The sequence below is a fragment of the Protopterus annectens genome, chromosome 2.part2 (assembly GCF_019279795.1).
Source record: "Protopterus annectens isolate FY-2018-M chromosome 2.part2, PAN1.0, whole genome shotgun sequence".
Classification (NCBI taxonomy): Eukaryota; Metazoa; Chordata; order Ceratodontiformes; family Protopteridae; genus Protopterus; species Protopterus annectens.
In genome coordinates, this window is record NC_056730.1 from 1,128,697,700 (window position 1) to 1,128,724,047 (window position 26,348).

Here is a 26,348-nt window from a genome sequence, read left to right on the forward strand (position 1 = left end):
GACGATTTAAGCAGAAACCTTATGGATCCTCGCGAGTTGAAACTAAATCCAAAAGTCTTCCACATGATAACAAAGAAATGGGGGAGCCCAGACATAGATCTATTTGCCTCTCCTCACAATTATCATTTGAAAAGATTCTGCACAAGGCCTTATCACAGACAAGCATGGAAAGTGGACGCCCTTTCCTTATGTTGGAAAAACCTATCAGTTTACGCCTTTCCCCCTCCGCGTCTTCTCCCCAAGGTCCTCCTAAAAGTCAGACAAGAGAAACCGAAGATGATACTAATTGCCCCGGACTGGCCCCGCCAACAATGGTACCCAATCCAAAGGAACTTGTCTCAATACACAGCTTGGACCTTGCCTCAAAGAACACAGCTACTGTCCCAGCAAAACAATCAGATCCTGTACAATCAACTACAGACCCTGAACCTGGCAGCATGGCTGATCATGTAGTCATACAAACAGCACCTCTCAGTAAAGCTGTGAAGGATGTCATTTTGGAAGCCAGAAGGCCTAGTACTAGAAAATCTTATGCTGACAAATGGAAGAGATTCTGTGCTTGGAATCGAGCACAAGGAACTGATACAGCAGAACCAAATATTCCTCAGATATTGCAATACTTAAATGAGATGCTTAACAAAGGCCTATCTTTCTCATCAATTAAAATCCATGCCTCTGCCATTTTGGCTCATTACAATACAGAGCCACCAATCTTTTCTCATTCTTTACTAAAGCAGTATCTTGGAGGAACCAAAAATGTAAGGCCTCCTAGAAGATCACCATTGCCGGCATGGGACCTGAATTATGTATTGGAAAAGCTCACCCTGCCTCCATTTGAACCAGCTGCTACCGCTGATATAAAGGTCTTATCATGGAAATCATCTCTGCTACTAACAATTACTTCAGCAAGAAGAGTTTCAGAGCTACAGGCCCTCATGGCTGTAGAGCCTTTTATCATATTTTACCCAGACGGGGTGTGTCTGAGGACAAATCCTACTTTTATGCCTAAGGTGGTCTCCAGTGTGGCTCTTAATCAAACAATTCATCTGCCAACTTTTTATACAAATCCGCAGAATGAGGGGGAGAGAAGTTTGCATTCCTTGGACGTACACAGACAGCTAAGATTCTACTTGAGCAGGACTAAAGCTTTCTGGTGTATTTGCTCTTTGTTGGAGGTGTAACCTTGTATATAATTGCTTCCCATTATGGGGGCACCTTACATCTGGGGCAAGAAAAACTGATGTAATGGCATCTGCTGCATGCTTTATACCCCTGACTACCTGATGTCATGGAAGATGAGACGGCAACCGACGCAGGACCCAAGACCTTGATAATCAGGCCGACTGAGGGCTACCTGCAAGCAGATAACCCAAATGTAACGACTGCAACAGTGAATACACTCGAACATCTACATTTATGGTAAGTGTATACAACTGTAATTTCTCCATTCTTACGGTACAAAGCCTATTTTGAGGCTATAGTTGAAAAGTCATTCTAGTGGTCCTGATGGTTCATTTTGCCAGCTATTTAGGAAGCATTCCGGGATATTGTTGGGGGCCCATTGAAGCTGTGGTTTTTGGCCTTATTGAGTACTGGCAGGACCTGCTCCTGTTAAGTTGTTTGTATAGGGGAGAGTTATGCTATAGGCATTTCGTGGAGGGAGGCTGGGGGAGTGGAGGGTGAAGTTTGAGTTAAATTTATCAGCCAGCAAATACGCAATGTCACTCAGCTCAGTGAAGGTGGCACCATTGACCACCAGTTCAGCACACTATGTGCAGCTTTAAGATTTTGGACATAGCTGTAAAAGGCCTTGTGGTTGTCTTTAGCCTTTGAGGCTATCTTGGTGGACTTTATTAGTTCTCTTATTTTCCTGTTCATTTTAATTAGAAAGCTCCTACTTTTATTGGAGTTGCTCTTCCTGATTTTAGCTATGTTTTTCCTTTTGCTGTATATATTAAGGTTAGGATTCCACCAGTGTGGTTTGTTTGTGGGGTTACTTCTCACTTTTCTCCTTAGCTTTATGGTAAACTGAGATGGGTCCTCCATGTTCTTGGATCTATGTGGCCTTCGTACAAAGCCTGTGTTGCAGCTATGAATCCCTTTGCGTGAATGTATATAGACTTGGACATGCCACTTAATTGTGACTGCCATGCAGGTTACATGACCGCCCATAGTACAGCCATTTCAGTCCTGTTCATTAATGTGACTACTTCCAGTAAAGTGGCTACAGTAATTTACTATGCAGCCCTTTCCTCTGAATGTTTGTGCTGAAGTAGTTTTATTGAATCAGCCTTTGTGCTGAACTAGTTTTAATGAATCAGCAGTGTGAGGTTGCATTGAGGTAATTCAGCCATGATATTTAGCATCACACTGAGGCATTGAGAATCTTTCCAGAATACCCCCTATGATGATGTATGACCACAGAATGCAACTGCAGCAGCCCAAAAGAGCATATTGAAGTGTGCCATTTCACAGGTGATTTAAAATACTGCTGTCATGTAAACCTTTTAAAAAGGACATTTCTAAATTTACTTTCCTATTAATTTTAAGTAGCAACAACACAATGCAGTGCTTAGTATGTAGATGTCCCGCATGTTTAGTTAATAGGAAAGATACTTAATCTTGGCTTCATTTACAGAAATCTGGAGAATTCAATACTGTGAGTCCCTAAAGATCACAAAGTTTTCAATAGTATGGGGAGTTAAAATTTGAACAACCTCTTTTTTTGACAGTAGTGCTGAAGAACTTGTGGAGATTGCTCCATCTTCTCTAAACTTATTTTGCATTACAGCTTTCTTTCCAAGTTGTTGATTTTCTTGCATTGCTCAAGTTCAAGCTGTTTACTTTTCTTAAAACCTTCCCTGGTGCTTTGGACTTGTGTTAAAATGAAAATATTGTAAGCTTGATTAAAAAAAAAAAGCTACACAGGAAAAAGAAGTTTACAGTTTGTGGCACAATGCAAAATATTTTTGACTGATTAAAGTTATTTGGAAAACTCTTTATCATAAGTTAAAGTATGGGCTCCTACTAGTGTTAGACATCTGAGTATTAGCAATGTCGAATAATTTGTGCAGCAAGGGTGGGGACAAGAAAACAGATTTTGGTATTTTTACTGTTTTATTAATTTCTGCTTTTCTTGCCATGCCAGTCTGTGTTTTCAGGTATTTGTCCCTTGAACATGTCTTCCATCACCATTTGGTTCTGTGTAAGAATGTAAGTCAGAGTGGATGGGGAGGATTATAGTCAGCAGACACTGTTTATGATCTTACTGACAAAAAAGTATGGCCAAGCAGGGTTTTGGGTATTCTGGATGCACCCTGTTTAGTGAATACAGATGGACTTAGTAGGATACCTTCGGCATCCTTAATGAACAACCTTAGGATGGGTTTTGCATCCTGCAGAGAGGTTTGAAATGTACATAAAATAACTTGATGTAGTTGTATTGGGTGCTCTATTATTTGCATTTGTTTTCTTAAGGGTCAGGGGACAATGTTGTTTATTTAGATGTCCCCATTCTCCTCCCAGGAGTGCCTTTCAGGCCTGTGGCTTCAGCTTCTTTTTCACTCTGGCCAACCCTTTGACACCCATGCCACTTATTCAGTCTGTGTCTTCTGACAGAGATGAGGGCGGCCCAGCCACCATCAATTTGGCTTAGACTTTGACATTTAAATTACTATAAATCCTCACTGCCATACTCCTGTAAATGAAGAAACGCAAAGTGAAAGGTTGGTGTCTGAAAACTGAGTTCTTTAAGATTGTTTTATTTGTTTTGTGAATTGACTTTGTGTAACTGAAGGTTGCCTATGCTGGTTAGATTAGAGCATTTACCATAGGACAGCAGAGTTATCAGGGTTTGTTGCAGAAAGCAAAAGTGCCTTTCTTTGTCCACCAATTTTCTGTGAGAAAATTACATTTTATTTACCTCTGAAATTAGCTCCCTTTTGTAATTCCAGGACTCACAAGTGCAACCCTGGAATTATGGAAAAAAAGTCTGAAAATACAGAACAGTAAATATCAAACATTGTTGTTCTCCTTTAAAGTTGTTTTTGGTGAAATCCCCCACCCCGAACTTAAATATCAACTCCGAAACTGACATACCTCAGTGGAAAAAAGGAGTATTCCAAGAAATGATAGTCTCTGACTTTAAGTACATTTTTGGTCATTCATTCTCACTATTCAGGGACTGAGACGATAGAAGTCTTAGAATATAAAACAGTATCTCGTATATCACTCCACACATTGGTGTCAATGAATTTTTTTGTTCTAGTTTCAACATTCTGATGTTGTGTTGGCAACTTTGCTCTCATGTTAAGCAGCCAGATAGTAAAAATGTTAATGTTAAATTTTGAAGGTGTGAACACAATCTAGTAAAATGTTTTCTTGTAACAAGATGTATAATCAGAATAAAATTGCAAGTAGTGTTTTGGTTTTGTTCATCTGTGTGCATACCTGTTCCATTAAGGAGATTTCTTGTTTTAATGAGCTTAATTTTTGCAATTTAGTGAATTGCTGCTTTGTTATAAATTTTGTTTTCAAATAGCAGGAATACTCTGTGAAGTTAAGTGATATTTAACGAACAATGAGTCCTTCAGAGGCTTCATGCTAATATTCCAGTGGCATTGGACCTTATTTTATTCAGTGTTCACCAGTATTGCTAAAGATGACATTTTTTTAAAATTTTGTTTGTATTTGTTTATGCATGCATTAACTAATTTAATTAATTGAACGAAACATTTTCATAGGTTGGTACTAGGCTATCAGCCCTAGGGGCCTATACAAGCCTAACCATAACAATTCCCTGGCTATTTCTTCCCTAGACCCCTGTCTAGCAGGGCGACTGACGTGATCCCTGGGGGTGAATTTCCTTTCTCCCATCCAATCGTCAAGGTTCCTTTTGAAGAGGGCCAAAGAGGCACTCTGCTTGACATGTATGGGCAATCTATTCCAGAGTCTGGGGAGTCTCTGGGTCAGGAACCTATCCCTCCAGCATGTTTTGTTTACTGTGATGACAAGGTTTAGATCCCTGGAGCGTGTGGCTCTGAGGGATTGGGATTTCTTTAAGTGTAGCATGTCCAACAGCTCTGGGTTTGACATGGCCGTGTATGTTAAGCAGAGATTGCCTCTGAGTAGACTTAGAACGTTTCTTTCATGTCAGACTCTGAAGTTGCATCATTAACATTTTGGAAATGCAGTGAGTGAAATACTTTTATATCGTGGTTTGCCTTGCATTACAGTACCATTTGTTCCAAACTTATGTATTGAAATATATATTTTTAATTCTCTTAACATTGTTTCCTGTAAGGGATGATGAAAAAGGAATTTTGTGGCAAATAAATGCTGTACTTTTTATAATTAGAATCATTATTATGAGTCTTTAGGGAGAAAGAACTATAAATGATAGAATGTTTTTGAAAGACAGTAGGTGAATTATACTTTAATAATTGTTGGTATTTAATAAAAATTTTTAGATTGACAAATGCTTTCCTTGCTCTTGGTTTTTAGCATAATATGTAGATTATTTAAATTTAGTGTTGCTTTTAATGATATAGTGCTTTTACAACAGATTGAGGAAATTAACCATGCCCTGAGAATGAAGAGGGACGAAGAACAAGACCGTCAGAAAAGGATAAGCAATACACGGAGGATGATTGAAGCCTGGCAGACTGAACTCAACACAATTGGTGACTTTGACCACTTGCAGCCAGAGATTGATTCAATCAGCTTGGAGCTGAGGCGCATCCAGGAAGAACGGAGCAACATAGAGAGTGAAAGAAGTGATATTCGAAGAGAAAAAGAAAACCAAGAGAGGGAGAAAAAAAGTAAGTTATTCCATTAAAATAAAACATTATGCTGAACACTGTGATTTTTTTTTTTTTTTTTTAATATTTAATCTTTTGCAAACAAGGCCATTTAACCTTCTGTTTTTAACATGTGCAAGTCAGAAAAAAGCCATGTTGATGGTGAGGTTTTGCTTTTTTGGCTTGAATATATCTATAAATACTTAAAAGGCATTCAGAAGCTTTGTGAAACACTAATGTCCTTAAGGGGTCATTTGAATATATCCTATGGGCTTCCATTACCGGAGGTTTAAGGTATTACACAGTGAGGACTCTAGCCTGTGTAGGTCTTTTTTGCAGTTTTAACTTAATGCTTTGTACTTGACACTGAGGCATATCCTGGGCCATCCCCCGAAGTTCAGTTGGACTGCTTAGCCCTAGTGGAGGATTTACAGACTGAACTTACTTTAGTGCCCATTGCCCAGGTGTAAGAGTTTGGGAACTTGCTCGACTATTGGAGGGATATCCTCCCCCATCAGTCGAGTAATTTGCAAGTACTGGGATTCTAACCTTAGGGACTTTGGATACCATTACATGGTTCTGTGCAAATCTTTGATCCCCATGCACCATCCAACTCTCCAAATGGCTCATTTTGTCCTACTACAAGCCATGGTGCAGTTTGTTTTCCAGAGCTGGAGGGCTTAGACTTGCTTCACTCTTTGACTCCACATGGATACAATTATCTGAGAAACTGGTGAAGGTTCGCAATCTTTCAGTTCCTCCTCATTTAGAAATTAGACTTCCATCAGACACGTCATGTGGCACATGAGTTGTTTTATACTGAGAAGGGGATGGGATTTGGGTGTGGATGGCATTTCCTGTCTCCTTTTTTGTCCCTATCCTCAAGCCAGTCTTTGGCATCACTTAAGCTCTGTGGCACCCTCACTCTGCTTTTACTCCCAAGAGGGCAGATGCCTTTTATCCTCCTCCTGCAGGTTGCCAAATCTTCCCAAGGTTAAATTTTTCTTGTTCTTGTGCATTTAATGTTCCCATGTCCATGGGCGTGAGTCTTTAGCTGTCCTCAACTTTCCAGGTTTCAGGCTGAACTGGTGGAAGCAGTTTTCTCTTGCTTTTTAAGTCCTTCCTAAACCTGAGATCATGGAGAATCTTTCCTTCAATCTGTTGCTGGTTCAACCCTCCTCCCTTTAAATATTGCCTGCTGTGGATATCATTGTAAAGGGGGCAAGCACAGAAATGTTACCTGTTATGGATGGCTTAGCTGCAGGCATTTGCTTTGGTGAATGGCCTGGTTAGACTACTTAATGCATCATTTGACAAATACAAAATGCTATCAGTGGTAGCGTCCCTATTTACCATGAAGTCTTATAGTTGTACAGTTTGTGGTTGAAGTGTGTGTGCATGCGTGTGGGAAGGAGGCAGCTGGAATTATCTTTTTGATTTTAAATGTATGCATTTCTGTTTAATTCAGGGAGGGGGGGTGTGAAGTGGAGGAAATGAAGTGCTGGTGTTTTGCTGATTCAAAAGCCTGTTTTATTTCAGTGTGACAGCCAAACTTGGCAGTGATTTATGGATGTTGACTAGTTTCTCTTAGTAATACGTTATCTCCAATGAGCTTGCATGGATGAACAACCAGTGGTTGGTTGTTTTTTGAATGTTAATTGTTTTCAGTTGTACAATAGTTCTTAATACCATTTTCACTGACATCTACTTGTAAAACAAGTGGCCTATTTGTGCCATATTTTAATTTTGGAACATCCATAGCTAGCTTTGTGAATACTTTAGAATTTTTCTGAGTTCCAGATACAGGCTTCATCTCATTCTTATGACTTTCCTAGAGATATAGTTATCTGAGACACATGATGAAACTTTGCAAAATGCTGCATCATTGCAAGAAATCTCTGTAAAGTACACCTGCCTTCTTGCTTTGGCATTTGCACATTTGTTCATTTTTATTCCTGGATCAGGTTTAAAACCCCCTCTGGTCCATTGTCTGTTTTTGTCCAATTCAGTACATGGGTTGTTGGATCCAATCGATACCACCTTGGCACCGATTCTGATGCTTCTCGGACCCAGAACTCTGACACTATCCCTACCCATAATTCCTTCCACTCCACCTTAGTGCCTCAGATCTTGTTTCCTGACTGAAGAGTTTAGTCATGCTCTATGAGAGCTCTTAAGTCAGTGATGTATCCTTTACATTATAAACCCTTTTTCTCCTATCCCTCCTGAGAGATTTATCTGTCCAGTTATAGCTTTTAGACTTAGTGTTATAAATGTGTGCATTTTGTAGGATTTTATAGGATTAATTTTTCAATTCTTGGGTAGTTAGGTTAATAGTTCGTATTGTTATGTTTTGGTGCAGTGTTCATAAATGTAGATTTTGTACACAGCTTAGTGTGTGGTTTTTCTAGTAAGTATTGCTCACAATACCTTCTAGTGTGATTGATATTTTTCCTGTGTGCTTTATTCTGGTTAGTCATAATCCTTAAACTATGCTTGTCATGTAGCCAGGGATTCAAAAAGTGTTCTGAATATGGACACAGACTTCCTCTTCAGGATCTCCATACATTGTGGGTGTACTGTTTGGGATGCTGCCCACTGTTACTCAGTGCTAAGACCATACTTTCTTTAGTTCCAGGGCACTCCAGATTAGGAGCGAGAAGGTCATAGTTAAAGGCCTCCTTCCTTCACAGATGGGGTCTTCTAGATGTCCTTCCATGTCACTGTTGCAGTATTCTTTACAATAGAGATCTTTTGCCTAAGGCAGCCAGATGTCCGGCCAGTATACCAAAACCTTTAGGAAAAACAGATGGGGTAAGAAAGTGTACACCTCTACGGTCTTACCTATCAGAGCACTCAATTGTCAGTTTCATATGTTAAAATATCAACAACACATTTTGGAACACTTAAAACAAAAGATTGCTTCCTCTTCTGACTGTGCCAACTCAAAGAAGCTAGCAGAATTACTACACTCTGCTTGTCAAGTGGCCAAGCACTCATTGCAATGTGGATATGATGCCCTAGAAGCCTCTAGCAGGGCAGCAGTGACAGGATCTGTTATTAGGAGACATGCATGGCTGAAGGAACAACCTCTCCCTGATCATGTCAAGTCTAAACTTATTGATGCACCCCTAGACAAGGAGCGCCTGTTTGGGGGAAAAAGCAGTAGTAGTGCTTAAAAAGATGGAAGACAAAGCAAAATCTTTGTATACAGTAAAATATTTCTTTCAAGTTCAACCTCCCAGATTCAGCAGGAACTTTCCCTGTAAGTACTGGCCTTCCCTGCAGACAGGGCCAAGGTAAGCCCTGCAGGGACAGGCTAACCAGGCCCCTATCCCAGGGCCAGCAAAGATGCAAACAATGGACCACTTCCATCTCTAAGGCAAGCTTTTATGGCACTCGCATTGACTTTCCTTCCCCCCACTGCCCTCCCTTCACTCATCAAAAACTAGGAGGAAGGCTCACCCTTTTCAAAGACAATTGGGCTTCTATAACCAAGGATCAGTGGGTCTTAAAAATCATTTCTCAGGGATACAGATTCTTTCAGCAAACTCCCAGTTCTAAGAGGGTACTCAGACCTCCCCCCAAACCAGTGGGCAGAGGCATTGAAACAGGTCCAAACTCTAATATCCCAGGGGGCAGTAGAACCTGTCCCTCCAAATCAAACCGGAAAAGGTTTTTACTCCAGACTTTTCCTTGTTCCCAGAATAGAGGGCACTTGGGGCCCCATCCTGCATCTATCCAAACTGAACACCACCTTGGTGGTCCCCAAATTCAAAGTGCTTACTTTGCAGCAGTTCCTCCTTATGCTAACAACAAATGCCTGGCTTGTGACACTAGACCACATCCCCATCAGGGAATAATGCAGAAAATTCCTGCGCTTCAGAGCAAGCTATCAACACTTTCAGTTCTCTGCACTGCCCTTTGGCTTATTTACTGTTCCCAGAGTATTCACCAGATGCTTGGCCCTGGCTATATCATTCTGCAGACAGAGAAATATACAGCTTTATCCTAACCTGTACGACTGCCTTCATCATTTTCTATGCAGGCAGAGTCTCCCTGAGGACTAACCCCTCCTTTATACACAAGGTGGTATCTGATGTGACCCTTGACCAGGCCATACACTTTCCCACCTTCTTTCCCAACCCTTAAAACAAGGGGTAAAGAATCCTACACTCACTAGATGTACACAGACAACTTGGATGCTATCTGGACCATACTAAGCCATTCAGAAAAGCAGACCAACTACTTGTAAGCTTTGACTCAGGGGCAGAGGGGAAACCCATCTCCAAACAAACCATTTGCAAATGGATTTCACACTGTAACCATTTTTGCTACAGACTACATGGAAAATTCATCCCTAAGTCTATCTATACCCACTCCACTAGGGCAACCTCCACTTCCACTGTTTTCCTCAGAGGTGTACCCACCAGGGACATCTTGGAACAGCCACCTGGACCTCTGTCCACACCTTTACAAAACATTACCACCTACCCCTCTTTTCTAAGTCTAGGGCACGGTTTGCCTCTGCAGTTTTGCAGGGCCTCCTAACCCATACCTAGGACTCAACCTGTCCTTCCACCCGATTCCTCAGCTTTGGGAATCCTCCCACAGGTGATGACTGCAACAGTGAAACACGAAGAACATAGTACAGTTGTGTACACTTCCCATAAATGTAGATGTTTGAGTCTATTCACTGTTGCAGTCTTGGTTTCCCTCCCTCCATCCTCCATTTAACTTCTTCCCCTAGGGGGACAGTAGCTCCCCTAGGTGGCTTTTAGCCACCAGGACCACTTCTTTCTTTTTCCTTGTGCTTCTGATGGGTTAGGATAAGAAAAACTGATGTAATGACGGCTACCTTGCTTTATAGCACTGATGACCTGACGTCAAGACTACAGGCGACGGCAGCCGGTGCACAAAAACATTGACTCTGGTATTCGGGGCGACCGAGGGCTACCACAGCAGGGATAACCCACAGGTGATAACTGCAACAGTGAATACACTTGAATATTTACATTTATGGTAAGTGTACACAACTGTACTTTCCTTAGAATAGAAATCCAGCTTGGAGTTCTCTTGGTGCCGTCCACTGGGAATGTACCAGGTCTTGACCATGCTACCTCTTCTCATTTCTCCAGTCCTGGTCGGCCTTCTGGAAGAGGCTACCTTGGATTTGACGTATCCTAGGCTGCTTTTGTCAGAGCCAACAATCCCAGCTACTTTGCCTCTGACAGCATCCTTTTCTTTCTTAACTCTTGATACATTTGGACCCAGAAGAAACTCTGAGTCGAAGCATTAGTGCCAGAGTTTGAAGGAATAGGTCGACATCAAAATTCTCGGTACTTTCACTCCCTCTGTGTCTTAGCACTTGATAGCTCTAGTCTGAGATTGACTTCAGGGTCAAGACCCATTGGCACCAAGGTATCTGTTCCTTCTTCAGATTGGAGGAGGCCTACAGAACCAATAGTGGCTTTGGCCTTTGAAAGGGTCCTATTGATGCTAAGGGAAAAGGTGCTTCCATCTAGCTTGAGTCTGTCCAAACTCCAACAGGATTCTGCTTCTACTTCCCATCACTGTGTCAGACAAGGACAGTTGATACCACAGTCTTCCAAGGCCGTGTGTTACATTAGCACCCAGTCTGATTCGGAACCTTCTGTTCTTCTACCCGGAGCAGTTCATAGAAAACAGATGTACAAGTGGGAAGCACGTAGACTCATCTCCAGAGTCTTTCCTTGAAGACATAGACTTGGATGAAGGTGAAGGCTCCCCTCGATCTCCCTTAGAAGATCTCACCTTTGGCAAGATTCTTGAAATGATGAAACGGAGTGGTAGATGGGCCACCAAGAACCCTTCACCAGAAGAGGAAGTGTTTCTGGAAGCCTTTGGTTCTGGCTCAGCAAAGTCATAGGTAGTACGAGCTGTTGACTCTCTCACTGACCTTATGGCTTAATGGGCATGGAAGGACTCTGCTGTAGTGGACCTGCCTCAAAAAGATGCAACACTATATTGGCAGCCCCAAAAGAGAGGAAATGTTGTAGCAAAGATCCACCAGTGGATGCTGTGGTGGTAGCAGCAAGCCAATAAACATGAACTATCTGAAGAAAGTTCCACAGGGCTATGGGCAGGTTTGGGAAAAAGACATATGCTTCAGTGGCTTTTTCACTGCAGTCAAAGTACTGAATTATTTGGCTTATGTTACAGGATTCCAGAGAGACCTCACCAAAGAGCTTTCCAAGTTTCTCTCTTATTCTGCCTGCAGATGTTCAGAAGACTATGGACTCCCAGTTTTCTACCCTCCAGTCTACTTACAACATTGTGGTGCATCTGCTTTCCAGTGCAGTTGATGGCATGTCTAGGCTGGCAGGTGCCAGCATCACCAGGCATCTGCATGCCTGGATGAGTCTCTGATTTTAAAGAAGGCTTTAAGATGTCCTTTGTCAATGCCCCCTTTGATGGCTCCACTCTATTTGAATCCAAAGTAAAAGACACGCTAACCAGGAGTCAACAAGATAGTAAAACTCTCTGCAGTAGAAATCTTTCTCTACCCCACAGAGAACCTCTTCTAGTAATGAAAGGGTTGGATAGAAGATGTGGTTCCACAAGTCACAGTTTTTAATCACAGCAGCCCTGGGGATACACCACCTTGTGCAGTGGTGTTAACTACAGTGGACGTCACCCTAGAGGCAGAGGTGGACTGCACAACTAGGACTTTTGTGGTCCCTTCACTGAAGCCCTATCAGCATTCCTGAAGGGTTGCCTGAATGCTGCACTCTGGAGGCAGTCAGAGGGATACTTATCTCTGCCCCTGCAAGCCTGGCAAAGTATAGCAACAGTTTCTTGGGTGCTAAACATAATTTCTGTGGGCTATTCAATTCTCTTTTCCTTCCCTCCAATAAAAACGAAGTTAGTTCCTGATGTTCCACCCAATCAATGTTAACTCACGGCAGTATAACTTTCAAGTGGTTAAGAACGAGTCATCCAACTGGTACCCAAAGAGCAGTTAGAGTCTGGAGTGTATTCGAGGTTCTTGTTTAGTATCCAAGAAAACAGAGGACCTCAGACCCATTTTGGATCCAAGTCCTCTAAACTAGTTTGTAAAATGGACACAATAACAGATGGATTCGGTGCATTTTGGCTGTACTCTGGAAGAATGATTAGATGTGCTCCATAGATCTCCAGAATGCATACTATCATGTGAAGAAGGGATCCAGGATGTTCCTTCATTTCCAGCTGGAGACCAATCACTATCAGTTCAAAACTCTGCCTTTTGATCTCACCACAGCCCCCAGGGTGCTTCTGGCAGTGTGTCTTCACCTTCTAGAGATAGAGGTTTTCCCCTTTCTCAATGAATGGCTCCTAAATGCTACCTCTAGGGATCTCTTATTGAAGCATCTGGACCTTCTGTTCCACTTAATGCAAGATCTAGGGATACCAGTCAGCCTAAACAAGTCACCTTTCCCTGATGCAAGATCTAGGGATACCAGTCAGCCTAAACAAGTCACCTTTCCCTGATGCAACAGCTAGAATTTATTGGATTTTCACCTGAATTCAGTTTTACATATCACCAGCCTTCTCCACCCCAGAGTGCTCTCCCTGCACCTCACAGCTACTCAGGCACTACATTACCATTGTCCTCCAGCAAGGTTGAATCTTCATCTTTTAGGTCTAATGACTTCTAAAATCTTAATGGTTATGCTAGCCAGATTTTGCATACGAGTACTTCAGTGGACTCTGTACAATAGTCTCAAAATGTTCATCCACTGCATATGAAAAGTCACATCAATCAAATCTTTACATTACACATTTTCTGGTGGATAAAATCTCCTTCTGTAATAGAAGGGTGTCCATTCCAAATGGATCTACCTGTGGCTTTAGTAACCACAGATTATTCCCTCCTAGGGTGGGGGTGGGGTGGGGTGGTATGTTGAAGTGGGGAAGGTCCAAGATATTTGGTCACATACAGAGGCCAGTGTTCATCTCAACATCTTGGAGATAAAGGCAGTCCTTTTAGCCGTTGCAGGCATTCCAGGATGTCCTTCTCAAGGGTGTGATTTCCATACAGTCAGACAACTTGCAGGTGGTGTGGTACATCAACAAACAGGGAGGCACATGCTTCTGTTCCCTTTGTCGAGAGGCCAGGAGTTTGGCAGTGGTGATGATTTCTCATTGTTTTTCTGATAGCAATGCGTTTTCTGGGGACATCCAGTATACAAGCAGACAAACTGAGCAGAACTATATTAATGTCTCATGAGTGGACCCTCAATCCAACAGTAACAACCATGATTTGCCATCATAGTGGCCAACCTTGCTGTGATCTGCTTGCTTTGTACCTAAACACCAGTTATAGCAATTACTTTGTCCTGATTCCCATAGGGACAGTCACTAATTGATGCCCTGGTCCACTGTTGTCCCCCCAGTCTCCTGTATATCTTTCCCCCATTGCCATTAATGAACAGATTCGTCCAGAAAGCAAGAATGTGTTAGGCCAGAATGATCCTGATTGCCACTTTTGCCCCGACAAATGTGTTTTCCCTTCTTGTGGCTTCTACTAGTACATCCACCATGGATGTTGGATCAGTATCCAAAACCTGTTACCACACCTGTCCGGATCGTCTCATCCGGACCAGAGATCAATGAAATTAACTACTTGGTGCCTTCAGTTCTAACCTTAGCCAGAGATGCTAGGCTCCCAACTTTGGTTCAGATAATATTAGCCTGTCAAAAAGTCCAGTAAGATGTACCATAGCAAATGAAAATATTTTCTGTTTGGGCTATGTCAAAAGGTTTAGACCACTTTTCTGCTCCTATTCCTTCCATATTAGAGTTTTTGTCTCAACTTTTCCACAGCAGTTCTAGTTATTCCATTATCAAAGAGTAAATGGATGCCATCTCAAATTTCCTCACAGGACAAATTGACAGATGTCCTTCATGGATGCATCTGCAGTCATAACAAATGGGTTGTCCTGTCGTCAGGCAGCCCTTCGGTCGGCCGGATTCCAAAGTCTGGGTCCGGCTTCGGCTGATGTCGCACTTCACCCGACGTCATCTCTGCTGGTCTTCGGGTATAAAGGCATCAGCCGACGCCATTTTCCTCAGTCTTTCTTGCCGCGTGGCGCCCGAAGCAGAAGCTGTTCGCAAGTGCCGGTCGGTCAGATCCAGAGATTACTACTACCGCATACTACTTCGAAGACTTCTAAAAAGCTAAGTACCCCGTTGGGGACTCTTTCTTGCCTCAGCCGATGTCAGAAAAAGTCAATAACTGTTTAACTTGTGGGAAACAAATACCTCATAAAGATTTCCACTCTTACTGTCTGCCTTGCTTAGGCCCAGACCACGACGTAGCAGCCTGTTCGGCTTGTGCTTCCTTCAACCGACGAACGCTTAGGCGTCGGTCGGAGTTCGCTGAACAGTTTTTCGGCTCAGATTTTGCGTACATTATGCCGTCAGATCCTCCGACTACCCAAATTGTTAAAAAACGCAAAGAAAGACAGACACTCGCGGTCCGCGGTTTCGGCCGAAACCACGGTTAAGCAAGCCGCGAGTGTCTCGGTTTCGGCCGAAACCGAGAAAAACGGTCAATCTTCAGCCGAATCCATGACTACTACTGAGGCTCCTGCTACCTTAGTTGAATCGGCCTCAGAAATTTTGCCTACAACTGTGGTTCCTAGTGATTTATCAGACACCATCCCTTTGGATGTCTCTACCCCAGCACGTGTTGCTGCTAGGCCTCCTGCAGCCATGTCTATTAAGGCCTTTGCCAGGGCTAAAGCAGCCAAATCTGCTAAATCAGTGCCTGTTAAGCCCCCTTCACACAGGCCCACTTCAAGTTCATAAATGCTTACTCTGGCAGAAGATTTAATATCCTTAATTAGGGGATCCCAATCTCACCCAGACAGGGCCTCTCAGCCCCCGGAAAAGAGACCTAGAGCAGAGCCCCCCGAGCCAGTGGATGACTCAGACATTACAGACCAGCCAGAGGCTCCTTTTTCTACTTATGAAGATTCCGATGCTGAAGAATCCATTCCAGCTGCCTCTCCACCAGAGGAATTTTCCTTTGGGGAAACCTTACATGCCATGAGAGAACAATTCCAATGGCAGGGACAAGATTTTTCAGATTCAAGAAAAAGGCTTAGGACTTTTCTGCACTTACCACAACATAGGCCCTTAGCTATACCTCCTGTACTGCCTGTTGTGGATGATGCATTTAATGATGTTTGCACTGCTCCTGATTCCTTACCTCCAGCCCCTGCCAAACCAGATAGATTTTACAGGGTGCCAGACACTCATCACCACCTATACAAGGCCCCACTTGCAGATCCCGAAACTATATCCCAGGGGCCTAAGGCAGTAGCCTCGACCACAGCAAAAACCCTATTCCTTCTGAAAGGGAATCCAGGTCCTTAGAGAGATGGGGAAAAAAGTTTACACCTCTGCTACTCTCTCAGCTAGAGCTTTAAACTGTCAGTTTCATATGATCCAATACCAAGAGTTTATGCTTGATCAGTTAACTAAAAAACTGTCCTCTGATGAATCCTTAGATAAGAAATATGTATTAGAAATGGTGCATAACATCCAACAGGTTAGTAACCATTCCTTAAAATGTGGCTATGATGCACTGGAGGCTTCATTTAGATCAGCCATGACTGGCACAGTGATAAGAAGGCATGCATGGTTGAAAGAACAGGTCTTACCGGATCATGTTAAAGCAAAGCTATTAGATGCACCTATGGATAAGGCCAGTCTATTTGGTACACCTGCCCAGCAAGTAATGAAGAAAATGGAAGAAAATGCAAAATCTGTACAAACAGTTAAAGATTTCTTACAGGTTCAGCCCCCAAGGTTTAGCAGGAACTGGCCTGCCAAAAATTGGTCCTTTCCTGACTCCACAAGATCCCAAAGGGGCAGGAATAGACGCTCTAGAGGCAGAAATCAATCCAGAGGAGGTGCCTACAGAGGACGACAGTGGCAAGGCAATAACCGAGGCACAGACACAACCACTGCCACTGCAACAGGACAATCACAGTGACTTGGCCCTGACACCGCCTACCAGGGAGCAAATAGCAGCACCTTTAGGCGGAAAGTTAGCCTTATTTTCGAAAAATTGGCACTATATCACAAAAGAAAAGTGGATTTTGCAAACCATAGACCAAGGCTACCGGTTCCACTTCCACACCTTACCAGTAAAAAGAGGAATGCCAAACCTACCTCCAAATCAAAAAAATAAAAGCTCTACAGCAGATAGTGGAATTAACAAAGATGAGATCTGTGGAAAGAGTACCAATAACAGAACAGGGCAAAGGATTCTACTCCAGACTCTTCCTAGTACCAAGAAAAGAGAAAAGTTGGAGACCTATTCTCGACCTGTCCGTCTTAAACACATACATCATTGTCCCGAAATTCAAAATGCTGACCCTACAGCAACTTCTTCCCATGCTGGGCAAGGAGTGTTGGCTGGTAACTCTAGATCTCAAGGAGGCATACCTGCACGTCCCCATTCGACCAAATTGCAGAAGATACCTCAGATTTCTTGCAGGATCAGAGCATTATCAATTCTCAGCATTGCCTTTTGGCTTATCTACTGCGCCCAGAGTATTCACAAAATGCCTGGCATCAGTAATCGCTCACTGCAGACTACAGGGAATCCAAATTTACCCATACCTGGACGACTGCCTGTTACAAGCGGACAACAAAAGCAAGCTGACAACAGATTTACAAAGGGTCATTTACTTGCTACAAGCCCTGGGATACACAGTCAATTTACAAAAGTCAAGGCTGATACCATCCCAAACAAGAACATTCTTGGGCTGAATTGGACACAGTAAAACAAATGGCATTCCTAACTGCAGAAAAACAAAAAGATCTCCCTCTTTACTTCTTGGCATTAACAAAGCAGAACAAACTAACAGCAAGAAAAGTTCTGCAGGCCTTGGGCTTCATGGCATCATGCATAATCTTGGTCCCACATGCCAGACTGCATATGAGAAAGCTACAGTGGTACCTAAAGAATTTATGGTCTCAGCACAGGCACAGCTTAGAAACAGAAATCCCACTAATCCCATGCCTAAAACAGGAGTTCCTATGGTGGGCTCAAGCATGCCAGGCAAACCCAGGCTTACCCTTCCACAACTTTCGAGCAAGCCAAACCATCACAACGGACGCCTCAGACCTAGGATGGGGGCGCACATGCTGGACAAATGCATACAAGGATTGTGGACTCAAGACCAGCTGCACCTGCACATAAACCAAAAGAAATGCTGGCAGTAAAACTGGCAATCCAAAAATTCAGACCATTCCTCAAAGAAGGCCATTTGATGATAAGGACAGACAACACCACAGTCATGTGGTAAATCAACAAACAGGGAGGCACTCATTCATACCCCCTATGCAGAATGACTTTGGACCTTTGGAATCTGGCTCTCAGCTACAACATCCAGTTACAGGCAATATTTGTGCCGGGAAAAGAGAACACCCTAGCAGACATGTTAAGCAGAACCACCTCGGATGCTCACGAATGGATGCTACACCCGGACATCTTCAAGGCCATCACAAAGAAATGGGGAATGCCTCAAATAGATCTATTCGCTTCCCCACTCAATCACCAGCTCAAAAAATTCTGCACAAGGACATTCCACCCACTTGCATGGAAGGTGGACTCTCTATCCTTCAGCTGGAAAGGCCTAACAGCATATGCATTTCCACCTCTTCCCTTGATGCACAAGGTACTACTGAAAATCAAAGAGGAACGTCCAAGGATAATCCTGATAGCTCCGAATTGGCCAAGACAACACTGGTACCCATTGCTGAGGAGCATGTCTCGGGAGAGAATGTGGTCAATACCCCTGATGCCTTTGATGTTAACTCAGAACAACTACAACATCATGCATCCAAACCTAAAAACCTTGCAACTGACGGCCTGGAACATCACATAGCAGCAACTAACCCAGACCTTTCCCAAAGGGTTAAAGACATTATCCTTGAAGCCCGCAGACCTTCCAACAAGAAGGAACTATGCAGGAAAATGGAAAAGGTTTGTCATTTGGAGTACTGAAAGAGGAAAAGATGTGTCGAACATAGATATTGCTAACATTCTGGAGTACTTGGCAGAGCTTCTACATACAGGCCTGTCCTATTCCTCCATCAAGATACATGCATCAGCTATTTCAGCAGAATACAGCTTCGATCCACCTGTCTTTTCGCATCCTCTACTCAGGCAGTTCCTCAGAGGGATCAAGAATGTAAAACCTCCTAGGAAACCACCATTACCAGCATGGGACTTAAACTTTGTGCTAGAAAAGTTGACACTCCCTCCGTTTGAACCAGCAGCAACAGCAGATCTGCAACACCTGTCATGGAAAACTGCTTTCCTACTGGCAATTACCTCAGCAAGGAGGGTTTCGGAACTACAGGCCTTAATGGCAGTGCAACCCTTCCTAATCTTCCATCAAGATAGGGTGTCCATGAGAACTAATCCTACATTTATGCCTAAGGTGGTATCCAGAGTGTCTTTAAACCAGGCAATCCACCTACCTACCTTCTTTCCCAATCCACAAAACAGGGGGGAAAGACTGCTGCATACCTTGGATGTACATAGACAGTTACGCTACTACCTGGACAGAACCAAAAGTAACAGAAAAACTGACCAGCTTTTAGTAGCCTATGCAACAGGAAGGGAAGGAAAAGCAATTTCCAAACAGACAATCTCCAAATGGATAGGAAATTGCATAAGATTCTGTTACTCCTACCATGGAAAACCAATTCCACAGAACATAAGACCTCATTCTACAAGGGCTACAGCCACTACCACAGCTTTCTTACGAGGAGTGGCAACCAAGGACATTATTGAGGCGGCTACTTGGACCTCCGTGCATACATTTGCCAAGCATTATAATTTACCTCTATACTCTAGATCCCGAGCAGGGTCTGCCACTGCTGTACTGCAAGGGATCCTAACTACACCATAATTTTTTCTTCCTCCACCCCTAGTTTGGCTATGGTATTCTACCCATTTGTTATGACTGCAGATGCATCCATGAAGGACATAGTACAGTTTTGTACCTACCATAAATGTAGATGTCCGAACTGGATAGCATCTGCAGTCAGGATTACCCACCCTCCTTCCCCTCTGTTGTACTCCTAGGGTATTTACCCTCCTAATAGCTAGCAGGGGGGGAGTCTCTTATGGTGTACTTGTTTGTATATATGTACATACATGCTTATTTTTTGTGTTTGCCTTCTACCTTTTTGGAAACATTGGCATTTATCCAAATTTTAGCCTTCCAAGAGGGCAACTGACATCTGGGGCAAGAAACACTGAGGAAAATGGCGTCGGCTGATGCCTTTATACCCGAAGACCAGCAGAGATGACGTCGGGTGAAGTGCGACATCAGCCGAAGCCGGACCCAGACTTTGGAATCCGGCCGACCGAAGGGCTGCCTGACGACAGGACAACCCATTTGTTATGACTGCAGATGCTATCCAGTTCGGACATCTACATTTATGGTAGGTACAAAACTGTACTTTCTATTATCTTTAAGTCTCTAAAGCTTTTTTTGAACCTATTAAGAGACCCAGTACCTCCCTGGGATATTAATGTCATGCTACAGTTGTTAGCTCAACCCCCTTGTACCAGCAACATCACTTGATTTGATGTTCCTTTCTTGCAGAACAATTTTTCTAGTGGCAGTTGTCAGCCAGACAGATTTTAGAACTTCAAGCACTTTCCCGCAAACCTCTGTATTCGATAAAGACAAGTTTTCCTTTGACTAAAGCATAATTTCTTCCTTGGGTTGCATCATAGACTAATTTAAAAATGTCAATAAACCTGCTAGTCTTTTTTTCCAAATTCTTGAACAAAGGTGAGTACATTTTATATTTGCTGGATGTTCATCACCAGCTTAGATTCTATCTTCAAAGGACCAAGCAATTCAGAAATTCTGATCAGTTTGTTGCTTTCTGAAGACCTAAATTAGGCAAAGCTGTTGCTAAGGTTACTCTTTCCAGATGGTTGTCAGACTGCATTTTTTGTCTACTATAAAAAGGGCTTGTACCTACAATCTAAACCTAAAGCACACTTCAAAAGTGCAATGGCCATGTCAACAACCTTTACTAACACACTATCTATTGATGACATTCATGCTGCAGCATATTAGTCAACAGTTCACATTTTATGTCTCATTACAGACTGGATGTACAGTCCAGATCACGCTCTTCTTTCAATTCCACCATTCTCAGTAATGTCCTTCCTGGGAATCTTTCCTGTGTGCTGAATTAGACAAAAATAGACAACATTGGATGCAAATGTTGTGTACTTATAACAATAGATCCATGTTGTCTGATTTTTGTCCATTTCAACCTCCCTCCTGCCCCCTTCCAAAATGACACCAGTGAGCTTCTGGTGACGGGTTTTCTCATAGCCCTGTCTGTGAGCAGTCCTAACAGACTGCATTCCTGTCCTACTTTTTATGCATATTCTAGGGTTAGCCTTGATCGTCATTGCTGTAGTTTGTTTTAATTGGGCAAAGTTTTATTTGATGTGATGAGGTAGAGCAGAGGGAATTATGTGAATGGGAGGAAGAGTCAGAGCCCTGAATCCGAGAAGCTTCAGAATCTATACAGAGGTCTGATCCAATCAAATCCAACAACATGTGTTGAACTGGACAAAAATCAGACAACATGGATCCATAATTATAAGTTCATAACTCTTGCTTTTCTAATTTGTCACACTAATTTTACATTTGCTGATATTTAGCATGAAATTTTGCTGCCTTATTCTATTCAGCAGCTGTCTCAGTCTTTTGTCTCGATCTTGTCACATTTAATTCCATGCTAATAGGTGATTGTCATACTTATAGCTTACTATATTTCAAGAAACTTGATTTTCATAAATCTATTTTGATATTTTCTAATAAACATGTATACTTACACGTGTGTATGTATGTGTGTATATTTGTACAGATATATGTTCAGTCCGTGAAGTATATACTTACTTGTTTTACAGTGTGATTTTCATGTGTCATGCTTAGCTTCTCACAAGCAACACAGTCCAAAATATTGGAAAAATTAACTTAAATTTAAGTACAGCTCCCGTAATGTAGTTGTGCATTAAGTTGATAAATGCATGCCAAAAATTGGCCTTAACAAGGAACTTGACTTTTACCTAATGAATGTTAACTAAAGAAGGAATCTGGTGTCCTGTCAGTAAAACTAAAGCAACCTGTGAGAGGAAAACTTTCTGAAGACATAAGCATGTGTTCATAAAAATTAAAGATGCTAACAGCTGCTTTTAGTGGTCACCTGTATGATCTCAGAGAAAGTGAATGAAATAATGGCCACAACGATGTGTTACAGTTTACTGCTATCATTCATAACCACACCCCCCCACCCCAGTTGCTATAGTGACCAGATTGGTGTATCTCAAGTTAAACTTTGCTGCTGTCATTTACAGACACCTCTACAAACATGTGCATGTGTACAGCAATTACTGTAGTGGCTGCTGCAGTGTTTTTCAGCTGAGCTTTCAGTTGCTTCCTACACAAGCCACCCTAACCTTCAAACTTCCTGTTTGGAGAACAACACCAGGGATTCTGTCCCCTTAAAGTTAAAATACAGTGCTTTAATTTTTTCCCCTCTTTGTGTCACACTTGATGCTTTATACTGATTTGAGTCCATAGTTTGAGCTAAAGCACTTGGATAACATCATGACTCTGTCGACTGTACTTGCCCCAAAACTGTCCACCCCTCCCCTTCTTTGTCCATGCAGCATCCTCAATCTTTAGGTGTTCTTTGTGCTTCACTGTTGCAGTCCTGACTTATGGGATTTCCTGCTTCAGAAGCCTTTGGTCAGCCTCCCTGAGCTGGTGGACGGCCCTACCCTGACGTCAGGACCGTTGGATATAGAGGGCCTGCCAATGCCATGACATCAGTCTGTCTGCTATCGGAGCTGGAAGCAGTTGTGAGTGCCTCAGTTGGTCCGCACCAGACTGAGAAGTTCTTCTAAAGCTAAGTACCCCATTGGGGAACTCTCTTACTTGTGACACGTGTCATATAAAGTTAACCATCTCTGTTGTGGTAAACAAATCTGACATACAGACTTTCATACCTTGTGTCACTTGTTTAGGCCCAAACCATGACATCCCAAATTCCCATTTGTGCACCCTTGTCAGTACTTAGGACTATAAGGCTTCGGGACCAAATCTTGTGTAAGCACCTTAGTCAGCAATCTGCTTACCTTCGCAAAATAGCATCCATTGGTCTTCCAGAGGTTGAGATCTTTAAGCAATCAAAAGGAAAAAAAGACCCAAACTTAGGGCCTTGGATGACAACCTTTCTTCATACGCCAGTCCCCCAAGGCTCATTATCACAGAGGAAGGAGAGGCACTTTTGCAGCCCCCTTCCACAAGCGAGGTGGTGGTGCAGGCCTCTGTCGACGCTTTTGGAGTCTGAGATGTTGTCATGTCCCCCAACTTCAGTTTAAGTTTTGGTGCTTGGTTCATCAGTTGGGTCCGGAGTCACTAAGCAGACCTCTGCTTCCAGCAAACTATCTTCAACTGACTATGTCCCTTCAGGGCGCCCGCCAACATCAGGTATTTCTTTCAAGGAACTGGCATCAGAGTAATGGATGTGCACAGGTCCAAGGCAAAAACTACACCTTAAGAGATTGACCTCTGGTACTGTGCCTAGACCTTCTGGCTTCTGCCCCACAGGTTATCAGTAGGATTTGGTCGGGTTGGCTGAGGACTTAATTTCTTTTGTCATTAGCAGACAACCCCCCCCCCCCCAAATCTTTACTGGGAAAAAGAAAGAGGGACCTTACACCTGAGACCTTTTCAGAACACCCTGACTTAGATGAAGACTGCGAGCCAGGACTCTGTCCTTGAAGATGAACCATTCCTTACCTCCTTTGAGGATTCTGATTCAGAAGAGGTGTTGCCTTCTGCTTCATCCCCTGAGGACATTACTTTCAGGGAGACACTGTATGCCACGAGAGGGTTTTCCCAGTGGCAAGCACATGATTACCCCCAAGCAAAAAAGAGGGCCAGGGAGTTCATTGATGTACCGCAATACGAACTTTTGGCTATCCCTCCAGTTTTGGAAGTGGTAGATGATTACAGAATCATCTCTCAATCCAGACTGTCTTACCCCAGCCCCATCGGCTTTTTACAGGGTACTGGACTCCAATAGATTCCCTTAAGAACCCCATTTCTGACCTAGAGGTTGTCACCCCAGGCCCCAAAGGAGTTAGGGATAGTACTTCTAAAGACTCATCATCTGCGGACAAAGAAAGCAGGGCCTTTGACAGATTTGGGAAGAAGGTTTACACTTCATCTACCCTGGTCATGAGGGCCCTCAATTGCCAATTCCATATGATAAAATACCAGCAGAGAATTTTGGAAAAAATGAAGCAAAAGATTTCCTCTCTGGAGGACAAGAACACCTCCAAAGAATTGTTGGATCTCTGCCATTCCAGTTCCCAGGTAACTAGGTATTCCTTACACTGTGGATATGATGCCGTAGAAGCATCTTCCCGAGCTCCTGTCTCTGGCTCACTCACCAGAAGGCATGCTTGGCTTAGGGAACAGACATTACCAGAGCATGTCAAATCTAAACTACTAGATGCACCTATATGTAAGGACTCCCTTTTTGGACCAAAGGCTGAGACTGTGTTAAAAATGGAGGATGAAGCAAAATCCATGCAGTGGTCAAAGACTTCTTCCAGGTCCAGCCACCTAGGCTCAGTAGGAATTTTCCCACTAAACATTGGTCCTTCCCCTCCCAATCAAAACCCAATCATAGGAAAACCTGAAGGGGAAAGGCCTCATAGGCAACAGTAATCGTGGAGAGCAAGGCAGTGGTCCTCTGGAACACCAGGCCGGGGAGTTCTAGGCCACAAGGCCCTAGCACAGATCAGCGATGACTCATCCTCCCAGCCCACTGCCCTCAACTCTGGACAAGATATGAGGAAGATTAGGAGGAAGACTTTCCCTATTTAAGGAAAACTGGGCCCTCATCACCTCTGACAAATGGGTTCTGGAAGTAATTTAAAATGGCTACAAGCTCACATTCAAAGAACCATTAAAATTCTCAAGCTACCCCATGTGCCACAAAAACCAAAGGGCAGAGGCCATTTCTCAGATTCACGACCTGAGCTCTCAGGGCTCTGTGGAAACTGTAGCCGACCACCAGATTTTTACTCCAGGCTATTCCTGGTCCCTAGGAAGGAAGGCTCTTTGCACCCTATCCTGGATCTGTCCATCCTCAGGCTGTCCCTCCTAGTCCCAAAATTTAAAATGCTTACTCTTCAAAAGCTTCTTCCCATGATCACACCTCAGACTCTGATAGTTACCTTGGACCTGAAAGATGCCTACTTGCACATCCCTATAGAAAAATCTTGCAGAAGTTTTCTTTGCTTTAGAGCAGATACCAGTCACTTTCAATTCTCTGCACTTTCCTTTGTCTACTGCTCCCAGGGTCTTCACAAATTGTCTGGCTGTTGTGATTGCCTTCTGCAAAACAAGAGGCGTCCAGTTTTACCCTTATCTGGATGACTCCCTTTTTCAGGCCACAAGTCAGTCCGAAATCCTCAGGGATCTGGCCTTCATCCGTACCCTTCTCTCTTCCCTAGGGTTCAGCATAAACCTCAGCAAATCCAACACAAATCCTTCTACCAGGATAGTTTTTCTGGGGGCTGTGCTGGATTCTCCCCCTCCAGAAGGCCTTCCTTCCCCTGGATAAGGCTTCCTTCTTAACCCAGTACTTCCAGGACATAATGCAGAGGCAATGCCTCTCTGCTAGGGAATTCCTAAGAGCACTGGACTACATGGCATTCTGTGTACTAATCCCTCTGGCCAGGCTACACATGAGGAAACTTTAGTGGTACCTCAAGAATCTGTAGTGCCAGCAGTCACAGTCCCTGGAGACAGAAGTCCACCTAATTCACTGCCTCCGGGAGGAATTGGCATGGTGGTCACGAGCATGTGCAAAGAGCCAGGGTCTCCCATCATGTTCATCTCTCAGGGCCAAACCTTTACCATGGATTCATCAGACACAGCTTGGGGAGCCCATTTCTGACCTCCTCTTTCGGCTTTTCCCGGTTAGGGGTTGCCACAGCAGAACTCTGGTCCGTTAATGATTGGCAATGAATTTTTATGGTGCCGAGTTGCCAACCTGACGCCCAGCCTTCAAAGAAGGCACACCCATTCATGCATGCACCTACATGCATGTCTTTAGATGTTACTCGACCATGGGGAGGACGTGCAGACTCCACACACAAGGTGCTCCAGCCATGAATCGAACGGGAGAACCTCTTCCTGTGAGGTCACAACACTAACCACTGTGGCCAACACCTCCTATACCAAGGTAAATGTGAAGAGCAGTTCAGACACAAGCACATAAAGTGGAAGGAATTGATGGCAGTACAGAAGGGCATGGTGGCCTTCAAGGACCACTGGAAACCAGGAGTTCTTCTTACCAAAACAGACAACACAACAGTTATGTGGTACATAATTAAGGGGGCAACCACTCCTACCCTCTTTGTTGGTTTTGCAGTGCAGA

At 43.3% G+C, this 26,348-nt stretch overlaps 1 protein-coding gene across 1 annotated transcript in view; it reads left to right on the forward strand.

Annotated features, from left to right (window-relative positions):
- Positions 1–26,348, forward strand: part of SMC5 (structural maintenance of chromosomes 5) — a 3,018,525-nt gene that overhangs the window by 921,733 nt on the left and 2,070,444 nt on the right. Inside the window, exon 13 of the mRNA XM_044064368.1 lies at positions 5,564–5,819. Within this exon, the coding sequence (XP_043920303.1) occupies positions 5,564–5,819 (256 nt within the window). The remainder of the gene's footprint in view (positions 1–5,563; positions 5,820–26,348) is intronic.